This window comes from Vulpes lagopus, chromosome 23 (genome assembly GCF_018345385.1).
Source record: "Vulpes lagopus strain Blue_001 chromosome 23, ASM1834538v1, whole genome shotgun sequence".
NCBI classification, from domain to species: domain Eukaryota; kingdom Metazoa; phylum Chordata; class Mammalia; order Carnivora; family Canidae; genus Vulpes; species Vulpes lagopus.
The window spans coordinates 37,766,559-37,786,387 of record NC_054846.1 but is presented as its reverse complement, the minus strand read 5'-3'; the positions used below and the strand labels follow the sequence as shown (position 1 = coordinate 37,786,387).

General features: G+C 34.3%; 1 protein-coding gene across 1 annotated transcript in view; it reads right to left on the bottom strand.

The window, feature by feature from the left end:
* The window catches only part of SLC6A15 (solute carrier family 6 member 15), a 42,880-nt gene that overhangs the window by 21,087 nt on the left and 1,964 nt on the right, over positions 1-19,829 (bottom strand). The window contains exon 2 of the mRNA XM_041737895.1: positions 2,212-2,686. Coding sequence (XP_041593829.1) covers positions 2,212-2,500 — 289 coding nt within the window. The 5' untranslated portion in view covers positions 2,501-2,686. The remainder of the gene's footprint in view (positions 1-2,211; positions 2,687-19,829) is intronic.

Here is a 19,829-nt window from a genome sequence, read left to right as displayed (position 1 = left end):
AATAACTAATTTCTATTTTTATTTAATTGGAGTTAGATTTGCCAACATATAGTATAGCATCCAGTGCTCGTCCCATCAAGTGCCCCCCTCACTGTCAGTCACCCAGTTACCCCATCCCCCTGCCCGCCTCCCCTTCCACTACCCTTTGTGCTTTACCCAGAGTTAGGAGTCTATCGTGTTTTGTCACCCTCTCTAATATTTCCCATTCATTTTCCCTCCTTTCCCCTATAATCCCTTTCACTATTTCTTATACTAATTTCTAAATATGAAATCCTTTGAGTTCTCTGCCAAAACGAAAATGGTATTAAATGGAAAGCAACATGACTTTAGCCAAGACAGCCTTCTTTCTCAACAGTGTGGTGAGTGAGGTTCACAAGATGAAAGGCTTAAAGATCAGAATTCATCTTCTGCTAGTCTTGGCAAATGGGATGGCTCATGAAAAACAAAAAGCAGGTAGTATAACTAGTCAAGTCAAATAAGTATAACTTATTTGACAAATAATGCATATGTGGTGTTAATGACTAGCTAAGGAGCTTACAGTTTCAGTGGCGTGCTCTGCAGTGTATCATGGACTTGCTACATTGATAATTACCTCTCAGGCAGATTTGTCCAACGGGCAACTATTTCTACACCAGTCGTTATGTGCCTAGCTGAATTAACTAAGCAAGATCTTAAATATATCTGGTTATCAGGACACCTTAGCTTTTTATCTTATAATCGAAAAAAGAAATTTCACATATGATTTTATTATTTCATTTGATTTGTACATCAAGTATAAATACCATATTTTCATCCAATCAACAAAACTATCACAAACTGGAATCAAATCCCAAAACATTCTTTCTACCCTTTGTGCGCTGATATGCAGCTAATATAATATTTGGTTTTTAACCACATTTATTTTAATAGTCGCCATGTAATAAAGTTTCAACTCAAATGTTAGTTAACATTACCTGTCTTTGATGTACTATAGCACTTGCAGGGCAGCCCTGGTGGCTCAGTGGTTTAGCGCCTGCCTTCAGCCCAGGGCATGATCCTGGAGACCTGGGATCAAGTCCCATGTCAAGCTCCCTGCATGGAGCCTGCTTCTTCCTCTGCCTGTGTCTCTGCCTCTCTCCCTCTCTTGGTGTCTCTCATGAATAAATAAATAAAATCTTAAAAAAAAAAAAAGAACTTGCATCCCAACATGAACAATACATTCCTTTGTTTATACTTTTTAAATTGATCTGTAAGATAATTTTTGTTAAACAACCCTTATTGAGTATGTACACAAATACAAAAAGGTAGAATATTATGTTGATGGAGATATATTTGTTTAAAATTAAGGACGGAGGTGTCTTGGTGGCTCAGGTGGTTAAGCGTCATGATCCCAGGGTCCTGGGATGGAGTCCTACTTTGTCAAGCTCCCTGCTCAGTGGGGACACTGCTTGGATCTCTCCTTCTGCCCCAATCCCCTGCTCATGCTCTCTCTCCCTCTCCCTCCACCCTCCCTCAGATAAATAAATAAAATCTTAAAAAGAAAAATGAAATTATATTAAGGATGCTAATTTCCTTAAAGTTTTCTTTGAAACTAAACTTTGCCCCCCAAATACTGTAGCATTAGAAACCAAATATATATAATATCTAAGGATGAAGAATGTCTGGTATTACATTAATTATATGATTAAATCCCTTCTACTGGGATCTACAAAATTCTGGGCAGCATTTGAACACCATAATTATTGTAAATTATATGTAATTTTCTTTTGAAAAGTGAAATAATTCAAAATTCAGAATTAATAAATTGTGGAGAGAACATTCTTTCTGACTTCTTTCACCAGTACTGTCTTATATGAGAAACTTTAGGTTTTTCTCCGAAGAGTAACTGACAGGCATAAGGGATGCCTCTAACGTTAGAAAGGTCAGGAATTTAGTGATGTTTAATAGCACCCACAGAAAAAATTTGAGAATGTACTATCCTTAAGTAATCTTTGAGTATTCGTAATAAGCCATTAGCTCCTATGGAAACCTAATCTGAAAACAGAGTTGCGCTCACTTGCAACAAAGGAGTCTCTCTGGCTTTACAATGGAATTCATAGTTTCTGAAATAATGAGACTGCAGCAACAATATGGGCTACTTGAGACAGGCAGTTGCAATTTACTCAGCAATGTGTCACTTAACAACAACAACAAACACAAAAAATAAAAAAATAAAAAAAACCCAAAACTTACCACCTCCATTCTTCTGACATAGGTATGGGAATCGCCACACATTTCCTAAACCTACAGAATATCCAATTTGGGCCAAGAGGTATTGTAGCTTGCTATTCCAAGCTGGTCTTTCATCTTCGACTTCGGATTCTTCTTCAACATCGATATCTTTCTCTTCCTGAACATCAACAATCAGTTCACTCTTCTTAAAAGCATCATCAGCTGAGTCTTCATTGGAAAGAAGGTCTTTGACAGACTCAATAACTTCATCATCTAATTCTCTTTTTACCACCTTGCTATTCTTCGGCATTGGAAAGTGTGGGTATTACTACTATTATTTTTTAAAAATATCCTTAAGGTAAATTTGCTAATTCTTTTTTGAAATATGTTAATTGATATGAATAAAAGATGGAGGAAGGTATCATATAAATCCTTGGTTCAAGGTGACAGAGTCTTAATGAATCCTGGATCTGTATGTCCAATATCCAATGGATACCTGTAAAATTTTAAGTTGAAAAACAATAATATTAATGGGGGAAAATATTTAAAATACTGAAGACTCTTTATTAATAATTTTTATGATAACTCTTTCTGTAAAGTATAAGACATCTGATTGCCCTTGTCCCTTCAGAGCTTAATAATTACCAGAAGTGGAAAAATTGTAAAGTACACATGTGCTTCAGACACACTTTCTTTTAACTAACTTCTTCCTTCTTGCAAAATCTAATTTGATCCCAGGTATACTCCAATGCAAAACTATGCTATTTGTTAGTAATTAAAATTTTGTGACTCTCTCTCTTAATTCTTCCTTTTTACCTCTCTGACTAATGCACGTCTCTTATTTTATTCCTTACAGAATTACAATTACATGCCATCCTGTAAGTGTCTTATACACAATCTCTTCTGTACACATATTTATCATTCACTCACTTGATATTAATTGTAATATGGATAAAATACAGAGATATAAACAGTAATGAATCATATGATATCTACTTTAAAGGAGCTTTTGTCTAACAGGGAGAAAGGCGCCTCCCAAATAATTACACTACATTATATAATTTATATTACCCAACACCATTAAGATAGGAGACATCAGGAATGTTGTACAAAAGTGGCATTATAGTTGGGCAGGGATGGAGTGAGGCCACACCAAATGTAAGGAATAGCATAAACAGATGCAAGAGGTGGCAACTATTATTATTTGTGTAAACATTCTCTCAAATGACCCAAAAAACACACTGCCACCACTTGACATTTTTCCCTTTATTTCTTTTTACATTATATCTCATATCCTTTTCTCTGTTCAAATACAAACCAAGTAAGTGTATAGGGTGTATTTATAAACCAATGACATTGTCAATTTTAAAAAGTGATTGGGCAGCCAGGGTGGCTCAGCAGTTGAGCCTCTGCCTTCCGCCCAGGGCATGATCCTGGGGTCCCAGAATCAAGTCCCGCGTCGGGCTCCCTGCATGAAGCCTGCTTCTCCCTCTGCCTGTATCTCTGCCTCTCTCTCTCCCTCTCTCTCATGAATAAATAAATAAATCTTTAAAAAAATAAAAATACAAAGTGATTGAACATATGAATGTTTCTCTTCAAAGCTGGGTTGGGAGGCTTTAGAAATAATCTACCAAGAATTTTGTCATTTATTTCTAGAAAAAAATGGAATTCTTTGATAGAACTGTGTTAGATTTACATTCAAAGTCAGATAATTAGCCCATCATAATTTAATTCATAATCTTAATGAACAAGACAGGGTGCTTGGTGACTCAATGAAAAAGAAAAACAGGAACTCATTAACTTGACCATGTAACTTATTTGTTGCCTTTAGGTTTGGAGGTGTTTAGTTCTTTCCAAATTAAAATAACAGCAAACCCTCATTTTGGATTTAGTGAGGATTAAGAGTTAGACTGTGAAGGAAATTCTGAAAAACTACCATTGAAAATATTTAAATAGGGTGGGGGGGAATGGGTGACGGGCACTGAGGGGGGCACTTGACGGGATGAGCTCTGGGTGTTATTCTGTATGTTGGTAAATTGAACACCAATAAAAAATAAATGTATTTAAAAAAAGAAAATATTTAAATAATAGACACATCTCTAGAATAAATGAGCAACTTTTTATAGTGACTATTGTAAAGACATCACCAAGTTTTTGATGTGGAAATAGTTTCAAGAGGTTGTGGATCATGTCTGTTTAATTTGCTTTCTTTTCTCTGAGAGATCAGTAAATATTAGGGGAGTAAATGAATAAATAGAACCATTGAAAAACTGAAATAAGCTAATTTTCCACATATTTTTTGCTGGAAGAAAACAATCTGACATATAGGAATGTGATTTGTGAGACATGAATTATGTAGAGATCTACACTTGTTGAATTATCTAAAGATAAGTTATTAGCACAGTAATTTAACTGATACATAGATAAAAGCATTGGCTCTAATCTAACAAACTTGAGACTTCTAGTTCTTTCATTTATTAGTTGTATAACTTATAGTAATAGAATAATTCTTAACCTTAGTTTTCTCAATAAAGTAAGGTTTGTTAGCTATTCTTTTTGCTTTTTCCATATAAATAGAAAGATAAGGAATACATCAAAGTTTAGAATATTATTAAGGTGAAGACATCCACAATTTCAGAAGAAAAAATTTAAAAGACAGGGTTCACTCATGAGCCTCCCGCAAATTCATTGTCTCACAAATTGTAGTATTTCTTCTATAAATATCTAGTCTTTGCAGAAAAAAAATACACAAAATATCAAAATGAAAAAAACAATTTTGGACACTGCTGAATATTTTTTTACACATTTAATGAATAATTATACAAATGTACATATGCTATCCTTTGGCAAAGTTTACATTTAAAAGTTTCTATCAGACTGGGGCCCCTGGATGGCACAGTCAGTTAAACTCTGGGTTTTGGCTCAGGTCCTAATCTCAGGGTAGTGAGATCTAGCCCCACATGGGGCTCCATACTCCACATAGAGTCTGCTTAAGATTCCCTCTGTCCCTTTCCCCCTGTGCTCTCTTTCTGAAATAAGTCAACAAATCTTAAAAAAAATAAAATAAAATTTTCTATCAAACAACCCAAAGTTCATATCTTCCATGAAAAAAAATCAATGTCAAGTGTAAACAAAATTGAAATACAATGATATAATATAAATGCCTGCAATATATTTAATATATAAAACATATCTATATATACAGATTATATAATACAATAATCCTGGGCAACGTTTATAAAATTAAACATATTTTAAAAGGAAGCTAAAGTTGTTGCATTTATTTCGTGCTCTCTTCTTCACTAGGCCATAAACTCTGCTTAGAAAATGATTTTATCTTACTCATCTCGCATTCTCAAGGTTTAAACTTATCTGTCCAATGAATGAGCTCCAAAAAGTAGGACACATTAATATTGTATGATAACTATAAGTATTCTGCACTATTACACATTTGGTTGTTTTTTGGGTTTTTGATTTTTTTATCCTAAGGCCCTAGATTTATTGAGTCAGAGACTTTCCTTTCAGAGGCTTCATAAAGCCAAGAGTAAAGATATAAACTGAGTTTCTGAATGCATTTCAATGGATGTAAAATCCATTGTATATAAGACAACAATTGGAAGCCAAATTATTTTCACATCTTTAAGACCCAACTTTTCTAAGAGATAACATGTTTTATCACGCCAAAAGCTTACTTGAAGAACTTAGTTCATAAAAGTAGACCATAAATATAGGTTAAAAAGAGAATGAAAAGCGAGGCTGACTATTGCCAAAAAGTATATTGATCATTGCTACATCTGGGAAAAGAAATGAAGCGGGAATGTCCAGGAAGGAGGTGAGGTGGAAGGTCATAAAGTGTCAGCAATCTGCAGGTCATGGGCAGTAGGATAATCAGTTTCAAGTAACTGCACAGCCTCTGCCAAGTTAGCACCAGCCATTCATGCAATAGAAAGAAGCTATCATCTACTGCACTTTGACTGCACTTAGGAGTTTCATTGGCAGTCTACATCATTACCTGGTAAAGGCCTCCCATCTACCCCTGAGCAACAGATATTCAAGATCGAGGTCAACAAAATATTACCCATGGGTCAACTACAACCCATTGTGTGATTTTATAAATAAATTTATATTGGAACATAGCCACAACCACGCATTTACATATTTTTCTATAGCTAATTTTGTGCTGCAACAGCAGAGTCAATTTGTACAGACTGCAAAGTTTAAAATATTTACTGACTGTATTGAAAAAATTTGACAACCACTGTTTCAGAAAATAAATTTGAATTGAAAATGTGGAGTTCTTCAGACCACTTGATATAGACTCCATTTGTATGGCACTAATTTCTTTATCAAATAGTATGACAAGATAGAACTCTACCCATTTAAAAATAAGTAATTACCAAGAATGATAGGGTTTTATATAGAACCAGGGAGATGGAGTGGGAGTAGTTGACAGGGGAAGAAACAAATGTAGAAAATATATATCAGGAAACAGAGTGCTCTAGAGCTTCAAGTATATTATTTAAGAAAACTCAGAGATTCAACAAAATAAAGATAAAACGAAGTTCCTTTTGAAAAAAAAAAAAATCAGACACCTGGGTGGCTCAATGGTTGAGCATCTGCCTTAGGCTCAGGGCGTGATCCCCAGGGTCCCGGGATCAAGTCCCTCATCGGGCTCCCTGCATGGAGCCTGCTTCTCCCTTTGCCTATGTCTCTGCCTCTCTTTCTCTGTGTCTCTTATGAATGAATAAATAAATTTTTTAAAATAGATAAATAAATATTAAAAGAAATTTTAAAAACTCAAAGAAAAGATATAAAAAAATGATTGGGAAGAAAAAAGTTAAATAGATGAATACTGAATACAGATAAGAGATGGGAAATTCAGTATAGGGATAAAAGGTACATTAGAAACAAATAAAGGCTGCCACAAGTACATCCATTGACTTAGAGAACAGACTTACGGAAGCTTCTCAAAAAGAATGAAAAGAGTCAAATATCTTAAAGTAATTCAGAGAAAAGCTAATGGAAACAGAGACCAGATAAAGGTGATCCAACAAACTTAAAAAAATTGTTTTTTACAAATTCATTCAGAAACTCAATTTATATCTTTCCTTTTGGCTTTATGCAGCCTCTGAAAGGAAGGCAAGAAAACAGAATTAATATAACACAAAATACTGAAAGATAAATTAACAGAAGTTTTGCTCAGATTCATATTTTCAAATAGTAGTAATACAGAGGTGTCAACCCTAAAAAATACTGGGATAGGGATCCCTGGGTGGCGCAGTGGTTTAGCGCCTGCCTTTGGCCCAGGGCGCGATCCTGGAGACCCAGAATCGAATCCCACGTCGGGCTCCCGGCCGGTGCATGGAGCCTGCTTCTCCCTCTGCCTATGTCTCTGCCTCTCTCTCTCTCTGTGTGTGACTATCATAAATAAATAAAAATTAAAACAAAAAATACTGGGATAAAGATTCCTAGGGATTTCAAGCAGAAGTAGAAAGGGGGAATAAAAAGACTTCTCAGTATGTTTCATAACTGCTAAAAAAAATTTAAGAGGAAAAAAATACTCAATCTCCGATTTTTATACTCAAGTATTTTGTATTCCAATTATAAAAGCCACAGGCAAATATTCTTGTCTGTAAGAGATCTGATGATCCCTCTTGGGGAGGGAGAAAAACAGGTTACATGATCATGAAATTTGGCCAAGTAAGAGAGAAAAAAGGTAAAGACCTCATTAACAGAGAAGTCATGTTAATGGATAGAAGTGAACACTAATTTAAACAGAAAATAAGCTTTAAAATCTATATGAATTATGTTTAGATGAAAAATATAAATTAAAATTCAGAAAACAAAATCAGGAATTGGAACAGGAGAAGATTAGAAAGAAATAAAAGCATGAGAATATCCTCATATTTCATATCAGGAAGCAATTTAGGATACTAACTATAAAATACATAGTAAAAAAAAAAGATAATGACCCCAATCTCTTCATATTTTCATGTAATCCTTCTTGTTTATTTTTATTGATATCTTGTAGAAATTAACATTTCTTGCTGTGAGGAGACATATATTGATGCCAAACACTTATATTTAGTTTCTAGAAACAGACGGAGTTCAAATCCTAGCTCTATCACTTATGGTTTTATGACCTTGGCTAAGTTACTTTGTTATCTAATAATAAAGTGCTTGGATAAATGCAACACATTGAAAGAACTCAATATATGTCTTCTTTTGTTATTATGATTATCGTCCCTCTTATAGCTATATTCTGTTATAACTGGCTTATTGCAAATTATTAAGGATAATATAAGTCTAGAGCCAATGCCATACGTTCAAATCATTTTAACATCACTTTTTTTTTCCTAATGCCATTTTTTTGTTGCTATATAATAAGTTACCTCAAACTTTAGTGGCTTAGCAAACAAATGTCTTATTTGCTTATGATTCTGTGTGTTTGCAATTTGAACTAGGCTTACACAATCAGTTGTTTTGCTGGTCTTGACTCAGGTCACGTCTCCACTATAGTCATCTATCAACTCAAGTGGAGAAGGATGGTCTAGGATGGTCTCACTCACATTCTGGCAGGAGGAAGCCTATCAGCCAGAGCACTTCTTTGTTGTTGTTTTTTGTTTTTTATAAGTAGAGCTTTTCTTTCTTTCTTTTTTTATTTTATTTATTTATTCATGAGAGAAACAGAGAGAGAGGCAGAGACACAGGCAGAGGGAGAAGCAGGCTCCATGCAGGAAGCCCGATATGGGACTCGATCCCAGGGCCCCAGGATCATGCCCTGGGCTGAAGGCAGCGCTAAACTGCTGAGCCACCCGGGCTGCCCAGCCAGAGCACTTTGATTCTTCCAAATGTAATCTCTCCAAAATGCTAGCTTCAACTTGTTCACAGTATAAGCTCAGAGCTCTAACTCTAGCCAAAAGAAGCCCAACATGCAAGTGCCAATGAAGCCTCTGTGTAGCATCTGCTCATGTTTCACGGCCCAAAGCAAGTCACACAGCTAAGTCCAGGTTGATTAGAGGGGCTAACCTCTACCTTTTGATGGAAGGAGCAACAAAATCAAATTCTAAAACATATGAGTAGAGAGAAAAGAAAACTACTTCCACCTTCTTTGCAAATAATCTTCTACACTTGTCCAGTTAGCACTCCCCTCCCTGGATTCTGAATCCTGAGGACGGGAACAAAGAGATCAAAAGGTTGGCATCTCACTCAATTCCAAAGGTATTATGCCCAGGCTCTAACTACTACCACCGTAGTCATGGATTCTGGTTCCTAGCTTTAAGAACTGTTTTCATTCTTGCCCTTTTCCATCTCATTGCCAAGCACCCCATTGTTCCTTTGAGCCCGAACCTTGCCAATATTTATTTTATTTTTGCCTCTTAGCCAGGCATCAATTTCTGCAGCTTGCAAACAAAGAATCCTAAATAACATGGCTCCAATCAATGTAAAACAATTGGTATCTTTCCATTCATTTACTATAAAAGGATTTAACATACACTTAAAATGTTGGGAACATTACATTACTTAATTTGGACTTATATTTACATTTTTCTCATTCTCCCATTTTTGTATTGCTTTAATTGTATTCATATGCAAGTTTTCAGAAAAAAATCTATTTTGAAAAACTTAAAACTAGATTCAAAATATTTTTAAATCAACATAATAAATTTCTAACTCAGTGCTTCTCAACCCTAACCTTTTTAATTTTTTTTTTCTTTTTTGAGATTGTTTCCTTGCCTTTTCAGATAAGTTTTGAAGTTAGCTTGTTAATTTCTACCCCAAAGAAAGAGCCTGCTAGAATTTTAACTAGGATTGTATTGATTCTATAAATCCATTTGGGGAGCATTGACATCTTAACAATTTGAGCTTTCTAATCTATGAACTTGGTATATCTCTTCATTTACTTATATCTCTTTAACTTCTCTCTGGAAAAAAAAAAGTTGATTTTTTAACACAAGCTTCCTATTGTGCAACATTGATAATTTGAGCTTATGGTGTTTTAGGATTTTTATATACACAGTACGTCAAAGGTAAATAAAGTTTAAGCTCTCTCTAATTGTTTACCTTTCATTTCTTTTTCTTGACTTACCTACTGGCTTGGGCATCCACTAAAATTTTGAATAGGAGCATTAAGAGAGATACCTTCATCAATGCCCTGATGCTAATGGGAACACACTATTTTACTAAGTACAATATTAGCTATGGATTTCTTTCATAGTTGTCTTTTGTCAGTTTAGGGAAGTTTCTTTTTATTCCTAGTTCAGAGAGGGTCTTATTTTTTTTTTAATTCTGATTAATTGTTGAATTTGGCACATAATTTTCTACCTTTATTGAGATAATCATATAACATCTCTTTTTTTTTTTTAGAGGTTTTATCTATTTGAGAGAGGGAGTAAAAGAGCGAGAGAAAGCTAGTGAGCAAGAGCAGGGAGGAGCATAGGGAAAGGGAGAAGCAGACCTCCCGCTGAGCAGGGAACACAGATGATGCTGATGACCTGGGCTGAATCCTGGGACTCAATCCCAGGATTCCAGGATCATGATCTGAGCCAAAGGCAGATGCTTAACCAACTGAGCCACCCAGGTGCGCCAATCATATAACTTCTTAATCTACTGATACACAATATAACATCAATTGATTTTGTATTTTAGACTAATCTTTCATTATGAAATAAATGCCACTGATCGAGATCTATTACCTTTTTAATATATTACTGGAATCAATTTGCTAATATCTTGATAAGGATTTTTTCAACATTATTCATAGGAACGTGGATATATAATTTTTTCTTGTATTTTGCTTCTCTGGTTTTGGTGGACTCATATATGGAATTTTAAAATGGTCTCTCATTTATTTTCTGAGAAAATACATGTAGAATTAGTTTTACTTCTTCCTTAAATGTTTGGCAGCACTCACCAATGAAGCCATCTGGGCCTGGAGTTTTCTTTCAGAGAATATGTTTAATTAAAAATACAATTTATTAAAAAATGCACTTTGTGTCATTGATATATAGCTACTGAATTTCCTTTTTTCTTATATTAGTTTTAGTAAGTTGTGTTTTTCAAACACATTTCACTTAAATTGTCAAATTTTGTTTGTAGAAAGCAGTTCATAATATTCCGTAGTTTTTTTTAATAGTTGTAGGATTTGTAGTTATATCACATTTTTTATTCCTGATATTGACAATAGGTGTTTTCTCTGCTTTGTCTTAATTAATCTTGCTAATATTTTCACTATGTAATTAAAATATTGTGCAATTCTTATTCTATCTTTCAAGACTTCTTAGTTCTTAAACTACTGTTACAACTTCTTTTGAAACTGTTTTAAATTCTAATTAACATTTCCAGTGAAAATATGCAAAGACCTAAAATAACAGACAGGCACTTGCATCTTAGAGATGAGAAGGGATTCAAATAGACATGCTTGCGCTGGCTAATTATTGGTACATGCCAAAAGTTTAATATTCTATAATAAAGAACTAGAAGTACAGCAAATTATCTCCCTGACTTGGACAATTATAAATTTTACTGAATAAAATTTTCTTCAAATATGAACCAATCATGAACAGTGAATCTGAACTTTATAGTAGATTCAAATGAAACATATTTTTCTAATTCTAACACACAGGGTAAAAAAATAAAGGCTGTCTGAATAAAAACAAAATGTTAAACCATATAGCAAGACTCAAGAAAAAAATGACACATCTAAAACTTCAACAATATAAAATTCAACTTAAACATTTCTTTTGCAAATTATATCCCCTTCACATAAAATGTTTGCACTGAGAAAAAAATAATAAAATTCACAGAGTCAATCAAAAGGAGAGAATTTTTTTTTTACAAATGACAATATAATGTCACAATTTACACTTTATATATTTTAGGTAGACTATAACACGCCTATGAGGATGGCTAACATGTTTTTAAAAACAAGTCTTAAAAAGTAAAGACAACAAAAGTTGGTGAGGATGAAAAAAAACTAGATCAATCATATATTTCTGGTAGAAATATAAAATAGTACAGCCACTCTAAAATACAGCTGGTAGTTCCTTTTAGCACTAATAACAGAGTTATTACACTGACCACCAATTTGCACTCTTAGACATAAATCCCAGAAAAATAAAAACTTATTTTCAAGCAGGAACTTATACATAAATGTTCATACCAACTTTACTTAAAATAGCCTGAAACTGAATGTCTTTCAGGGGGTGAATGGTAAAACAAGTTGTATTTCCTCCATATCATGTAATATCAGCAATTAAAAAGGAAAGAATTATTGATACTTGCAATAACTTGGACGAACCTCAAGGAAATGATGCCACATGGGGAAAAAAGCCAATTTCACAGGGATGCATATTGCATAATTCCATTTATAGAACATTTGTGAAATAACATAATGATATAGATGAACCACAGAACAGTGGTTGCTAGGAGTTAGGGTAGGGAAGGGCAGGTGAGTGTGCTATAATGGACAACGGAATCTCGTGAGATGGTACAGTTTAGTATGTTCATTATGGTTAAGGATTACATGAAACTACACATTTGATAAAACTACAAAGAACTATACCCATATACACACATAGGCAGAGAAAATAACTGCATAATCTGAAAAACTCTGGATTACACCAATATCAATATGCTGGTTTTGATATTGTACTGTATGTCTATATAAGATTGTAAAATGACAGAGGCTAGGTCTAGGTGAAGAGTGCACAGGACTTCCCTTTGTACCTTCCTATGAACTTGCAATTATTTCAAAATTATAATTATAAAGTAATATCCATAAAGTGAGATGTATCTTTCATTGACTTCTATGAACCAAGAGACTGAACTAAGAGATTCAAAATCTTAAAGTATTTCTTTTTTTTTTTTTTTAAGACTTTATATATTTACTCATGAGAGACAGAGAGAGAGAGAGAGGCAGAGACACAGGCAGAGGGAGAAGCAGGCTCCAGGCTGGGAGCCGGACGCGGGACTCGATCAAGGGTCTCCAGGATCACGCCCTGGGCGGAAGGCAGACACTCAACCACTGAGCCACCCAGGCGTCCCTTAACAAAGTATTTCAGGAAGTCCTTTAAACATTTTTAAAATAGACAAGAAATTCTTTTAAATTCTTAAAATTTTGTTAATATAATGAGAACACCTCAGGTTTAGACATTGTATTCATTTCCTAAGAATTCTGTAACAAATAACTTTAAATTTAGTGGTTTCACATTGCACAAATGAATTTTTTCAAGGCTCTGGAAACCAGAGATCCAAAATAATTTTTAATAAACCAGAATCAAGGTGTGGTCAGGTCTCTCCCTCAAGAGGAACTAGGAGACAATCTGTTCCTTGCCTTTTCTAGTTTCTGGAGGCTGCCAGCAGGTCTTCACTTAGAGCCACATCCCTCCCATCTCTAACTCCAGTCCCTCCTCCTCATCTGTGTGTATCTGATATTCCTTTGACTCTTTCATATATGGACATGGTGATATAGGGCCCATCTGGATATATCAGAATAATCTCTTCATCAGAGGATTATGTCTGTCAAGACTCTTTTTCTAAATAAGGTAACATTCACAAGTACCAAGACAGTAGATAGACCTATTTTAGGAGCTATTATTAGCTGATGATAGGCATATAACATTAAACTCCATTTATCTATATTTTTGAGTTATGTCATGAAAAATGAATTTGGAGGCAATAAACATGTTTTAGTCGTTATCATCATAAAATGTCAAGTATGATCTTTAGTTATTTCCCATAGTAGATTGTTTACAAAAAGAACATTTACAATTCCTCCCAATGCTGTACATGTTTGCTACTCTACCCATCAGGAAGTGGAATCTATTTCCTGTTCTCTTAATTCTGGGCTGCACTTGAACTTGAATTTGAATTCTGGAATTACCTGAACTTGCTTTGACCAGGGGAAGGCCAAAAGAAGTGACAGGGCAAGTTCCAAGGCTAGGACTAAAGAAGCCTGACAGTTTCAGTTTTCATCCTTTTGGAATTCAGACACTATATAGAAAAGTCTATCTGCCCTGCTAGAAATCCCACATGGAAAGAGAGGGAGCACCTTAGCCAGCCACCAACTGTTCCAGGCATTTAGCTGAAGCCCTAGGCATAAGAACAAAGGCACTGACATTCTAGTCCCAGTCCAACTGCTAACCATACCAACTGGAGCTGATGAGGTACCCACAGCCCAGCCACACACAGAATAATAAGAAATAATAATTCATCATTGTTTTAAATTATTACAATACCAGAAAGGCAAGAGAGGGTACAGGGGCTCAATAAACCATTTTAAAATGGTTCACACCATTTGTTTTGAACCTACTGAAAAAAAAAAAAAACAACAGTGGTGGAGAAGATTTGTTATGTATCAATGGAAAACTGAAATATTTGCCTGTGGGGGAGACAAATTATTCAATTTGTCAATTAAATTATTCAATTATTGAAGTATTCAATTTCAGTTAAATTCATTGAATTTAACCAAAAGTATAAATATTTAACTACTGAAATTTAGAATATTGTCCAAGGAATTGTTCACAACAGGGCTAGACCTATGCAAAAGGGGTGCTGTTTAGATTTTTAAATCCATGCAGTGATTTTCTTTTAAGCATAAGATAAATATTAACCTTGAAAGACACATTTAGTCATCCTTTTGTAAAGTTCCATGTGGTCAGTCTTTTATTTTAGGCATTTGTATGTCAGAAATGCACCAGGGATTATCACAACAAAACTCACAGACATCAAAATGATCATAAGGTAATAATAGCAAAACACTCTAAACACATAAATTAACAACCTAGATGAAATGGACAAATTTCTTGAAAAATACAAACTCCCACAACTTACCCAATATCAAACAGATCATGTAATAGCTCTACATCTGTTAAGGAACTTAAATGAACATCATTTAAAATTCTCACTAAAGAAATCTCTAAGCCTAGCTGGTTTCACTGGGGAATCCTAGTAAACATTTAAAGAATTAATACCAGCTCCGCACAATCTCTCCTACATAATAGAAGATAGTGGAACACTGCACAATTCATCTAATGAAACTAGTATTACTCTGATACTCTGAAGACAGTACCAAGGAAAAAGAATACCAAAACCTATAAATCTATATCCCTTATAAATATGGGCACAAAATTCCTCAACACAATATTAGAAAACAGAACTCAGTAATATATCACAGGAATTATATACCATGACCAAATGGGCTTTGTTCTAGGTGTACAAGGCTGGTTCAGTATTCAAAAATCAATAATGCAATATACCATAACCACAGGCTAAAGAAAAAAATCATGATTATATCAATCGATTCAGAAAAGGCATTTGTAAAAAAGAAAAAAAGAAAAGGCATTTGTAATTTAAAAATTGCCCCAAAAAACCCCAACTAGGAATGAAATTAAATTTTATCAATTTGATAAAAATCATCTGCAAAAAACATACAGTTGATATTACTTATCAATGAAAGACTGAATGCTTTTGTCTTAAGATCAGAAACAAGAATTCCCGTTCTCATACTTTTAAGAGAGTGAGCAGAGTACTGAAAGTTCTAGCTAGTGCAATAAGGAAAGAAAAGGAAATATAAAGCATAAATATTGGAAATAAAGAAAGAAATTTTCCGTATTTGCAGACATTCTGGTTGTCTATATTGAAAATGCCAAGGAATCTACAAAACATCGATAGTACTTTTATGCTGAAAAATATAAAGTGCTGATGAAAACAATCAAAAAAGATCTAAATACATAAACAGACATAACTACCATGTTCATGGTTTGGAAGACTAACATAGTAAATATGTAAATTATCTCAAAATTGATATACAAGTTTAATGTAATACCTATAAAATCCCAGAAAAATAATTTATAGATAAATTATTCCAAAACTTATATTAAAAGGTAGAGAACTAAAACAGCAACAATCATTTAGAACAGAAGAATGAATTGAATCATTCTACCTGATCTTAAGACTTATTTTGTACCTACAGTAATGAAAATTGTGTGAAGTTAGCAGGATAGATACATAGATTAATGAAACAGAAGAGAGTATTCATAAATAAACCCTCAAAAAATACACCCAACTGATTTTTGACAAAGGTGCAAAGGTTATTTCAATGGAGAAAAAAATGACACCCCTTTCAACAAATGGTTCTGAAATAACTGGATAGCTCTAGGCAAAAATATGATCTCAACCTAAATCTCACACCTTACACGACAATTAACTCAAACTGGATCATGGATTTAAATGTAAGACATAAAACTATAAAACTTTCAAAAATAAATCATTGGAGAAAATCTTTGAGATACAGGGTTAAGCAGAGTCCTTAGATACGACATCAAAAGCAAAATCCACTAATGTGAAATCTGGTAAACTGAACTTCAAAATTAAAAACTTTTGCTTTATGAAAGAACCTGTTAAGGGGATGAAATAATGAGCTAGAGACTGGAAGAAAAATATTTGCAGACCACATGTCTGGGAAAGGGCTGGTATTTAGGATCCATAAAAAATGTATAAAACTCAACAATTAAAACCAATTTTAAAATGAGTAAAAAAATATACAGGGACATTTCAATTGAATATGATGTGAGGATGACAAATGAGCGCCATGTAATGAGGTTCAACGTTATTACCCACTAAGGAAATGCCAATTAAAACTACAATGAGATGTCATGCATACCTCTCAAAATGGCTAAAATACAGTGACAACAAAATTCTGGCAAGGATACAGAGAAACTGGATCATTCATACATTGCTGGTAAGAATGTGAAATGGTACAGCGCTCTGGAAAACTAAACATGTAACTACAATATAACCCAGCAATTACACTCCTGAGCATTTACCCTGGAGAAATGAGAATTTATGTTCCATAAAACCTGTAAATGAGTATCTACAGCAGCTTTATTCATAATAACCCTAAACTGGAAATGACCCAGATGTCTTTCAATGGACTAATGGTTAAACAAACTGGTAAATCCGTGCCACGGAGTGCTACTCAAAAATAAACTACTGATACACACAAAAATAAACTACTGATACACACAACTTGGATGAATTTATAGACAACTATGCTGAGTGGGAAAAGCCAGTTTCAAAATGCTGCATATTACATGATTCCATTTTGATTTCTTGAAATACAAAAATAATATGAAGGACAGAGTGATGTGGCTGTGGTTATAAAGGGCAACACAGGGATTTTTACAGTGAGGGAATTGTTCTGAAACTTGACTTTATCAACGTCAATATTCTGATGATGACACTGTAATGGTTTTGCAAAAGGTTACATTTTCAGGAAACTGCCTGAAGAGCACACAAAAGCTCTCTGTATTATTTCCCAACAACTACATGTGAATCTGTAACATCTCAAAATTTTTTTAAAAGCTGTCAACTCACTAAATCTTTTTGCACTTTTATAATGATAAAACTGGCTAAATTTAGTGAATCCACTAAATCTCATCTGCTGCTCTAATATAATGTTATTGCTAAGAAACTGGAAGTAGAAACTTTCTTGTAAAATCAGAAACCGCAAAAAACCATAAAGCCCTTGACTTTTATACCTTACTCATTCTACAGCATCTGATGCCTGGATGCTGTTCTCCCAAGGGTATTTGCTATCATCTTCACTTTAGAATATATTTTAATCTATATTTTCAGTAAATAATACAGTATTAAAGAGCATAGAGCGAAAAGTTATCTTCCCACTCTGTCCCTCAGCATATCTGTAAGTCATCCAACAGGTACTGTTGTATGTATAGTCAAGCTAATATATGTTTTCTCCCCAAACTGGTATGTGTTTTCGCCCCACCCACCCAACCTGTTTCTTGTTACACAACTGTCACTATATGCATAACTCTGCATTTGGCTTTTCACTTAAAAAACTTGCTCTCAATACAATTATTTGTTGGGGGGTGGTTATTAGTTTCATCTTGTCTTAATAATATGATAGGCCACGGTATAAGTATATATTTAGGTCATTTCCGATAATCTGCTTCAGTGTTCAAGCAACTGACTTTGTATACCTGGCATTTGCATATCTGTAAAATAAATTCCTAGCAGTGGAACTACTTGATCAAAGATTATGTGCTTCTATAGATTTGGTAAATACTGCTGAGTGGCCCTTTATAAAAGTCTCAACTTGGACCACAATAAGCAATGTATGAGAGTACCTGTTTCCCTCTGCCTTCTTCAATGTAGTAATTTTTGATCTTTGCCAATCTGTTAGGTGAAAAAGCTTCCAGTGTAAACACTTAATTCAAAGATAATCGATGAATCTTTTTTTTTAAAAAAAAATATTTATTTATTTATTTATTATTATTTATTTATTTATTCATGAGAGATACAGAGAGAGAGAGCGAGGCAGAGACAGAGGCAGAGGGAGAAGGAGGCTCCATGCAGGAAGCCAGATGTGGGACTCGATGCCCAGATTCTGGGATCACGCCCTGAGCCAAAAGCAGACACTCGACCACTGAGCCACCCAGGCGTCCCACAATCAATGAATCTTATGTGAAAGGATACCTTTGTGCATTAATCACAAGGAAATAAAGTGAAATAAACTGAAAACAGTTCTATACCAAGTGATACTGTACATTTACAACAATCCTGTAATCCTGTCTCTGGGACTAGTTATTCACAGAGAAATATCAGAAAATCATTATTGGCCAAAGTTAATATTTAAGTAGATAAACTCATTAAAAATTTACTAAATGCATGCAGAAGAGTAGTAGTTAGGACTTATTTTAAGTTACAAGAGAAATTGGAAATAAATATAAAGATTCCTCCTGGCATGTAACTTTAAATGTTTTCATGTATTAGACCGTGCCCACGGAATCTTGTTCAGAAAGAATTTTAATTTACTCTGCATAGAATATATTAAAATACACGATCATGCCTATGTATATAGTAACAAACAGTCAACACACTACCCAAAAGAAGTTGAGAAATAAATTGAGAAGTGAAAGTTTTCAGGGCTTTTGATAATCAGCAAGGTCTCTTTCAGGTCTATCATTGTGAATCAGTGATTTTTTTTTCTACCTGGGTAACCCCAGAGTTCAACAGAATGCAAATCTCTTCCTATTCATACCCAAGTTTTATTTTATGACTGGACAAGCACATTTTCTAACATGCACACAGCAAAATTTGAACTCTGATCACTGGGGAAATTAATGATTATAAATGCAGAGTTTAGGTTTTAGTAATTATTCTAACTTATTTTAATGACTGACAAGTAAGGCATCTCATTTGATTACTGGTATTTCAAATAGCTATTAGCCCATAAAAAAAATGTTCTACTTGCTATGGCTTGAATGTTTGTGTTCTCCACTCCAAATTTATATATTGAAATTCTAACCCCAAGAGGATGGTATTAGGAGATGGGGACTTTTGGAGGTAATAAATATAATCCCAGAAAGCCAACTAGTCCCTTCCAACATGTGAGGACACAGCAAAAGACATCATCATCTATGAAGCAGGAAGCAGGCTCTCACCAGACACCAAATCTGCTGGTGCCTTGGATTTCTCAGCCTGCAGAACGATGAGAAACGAATTTCTGTTGTTTATGAAGCATCCAGTTTATGGTATTTTGCTACAACAGCCTGAACAGACGGATCTCTTATTTACGTTATTATTCGGTGACAGAGCATGCATTTTCCAGAGAC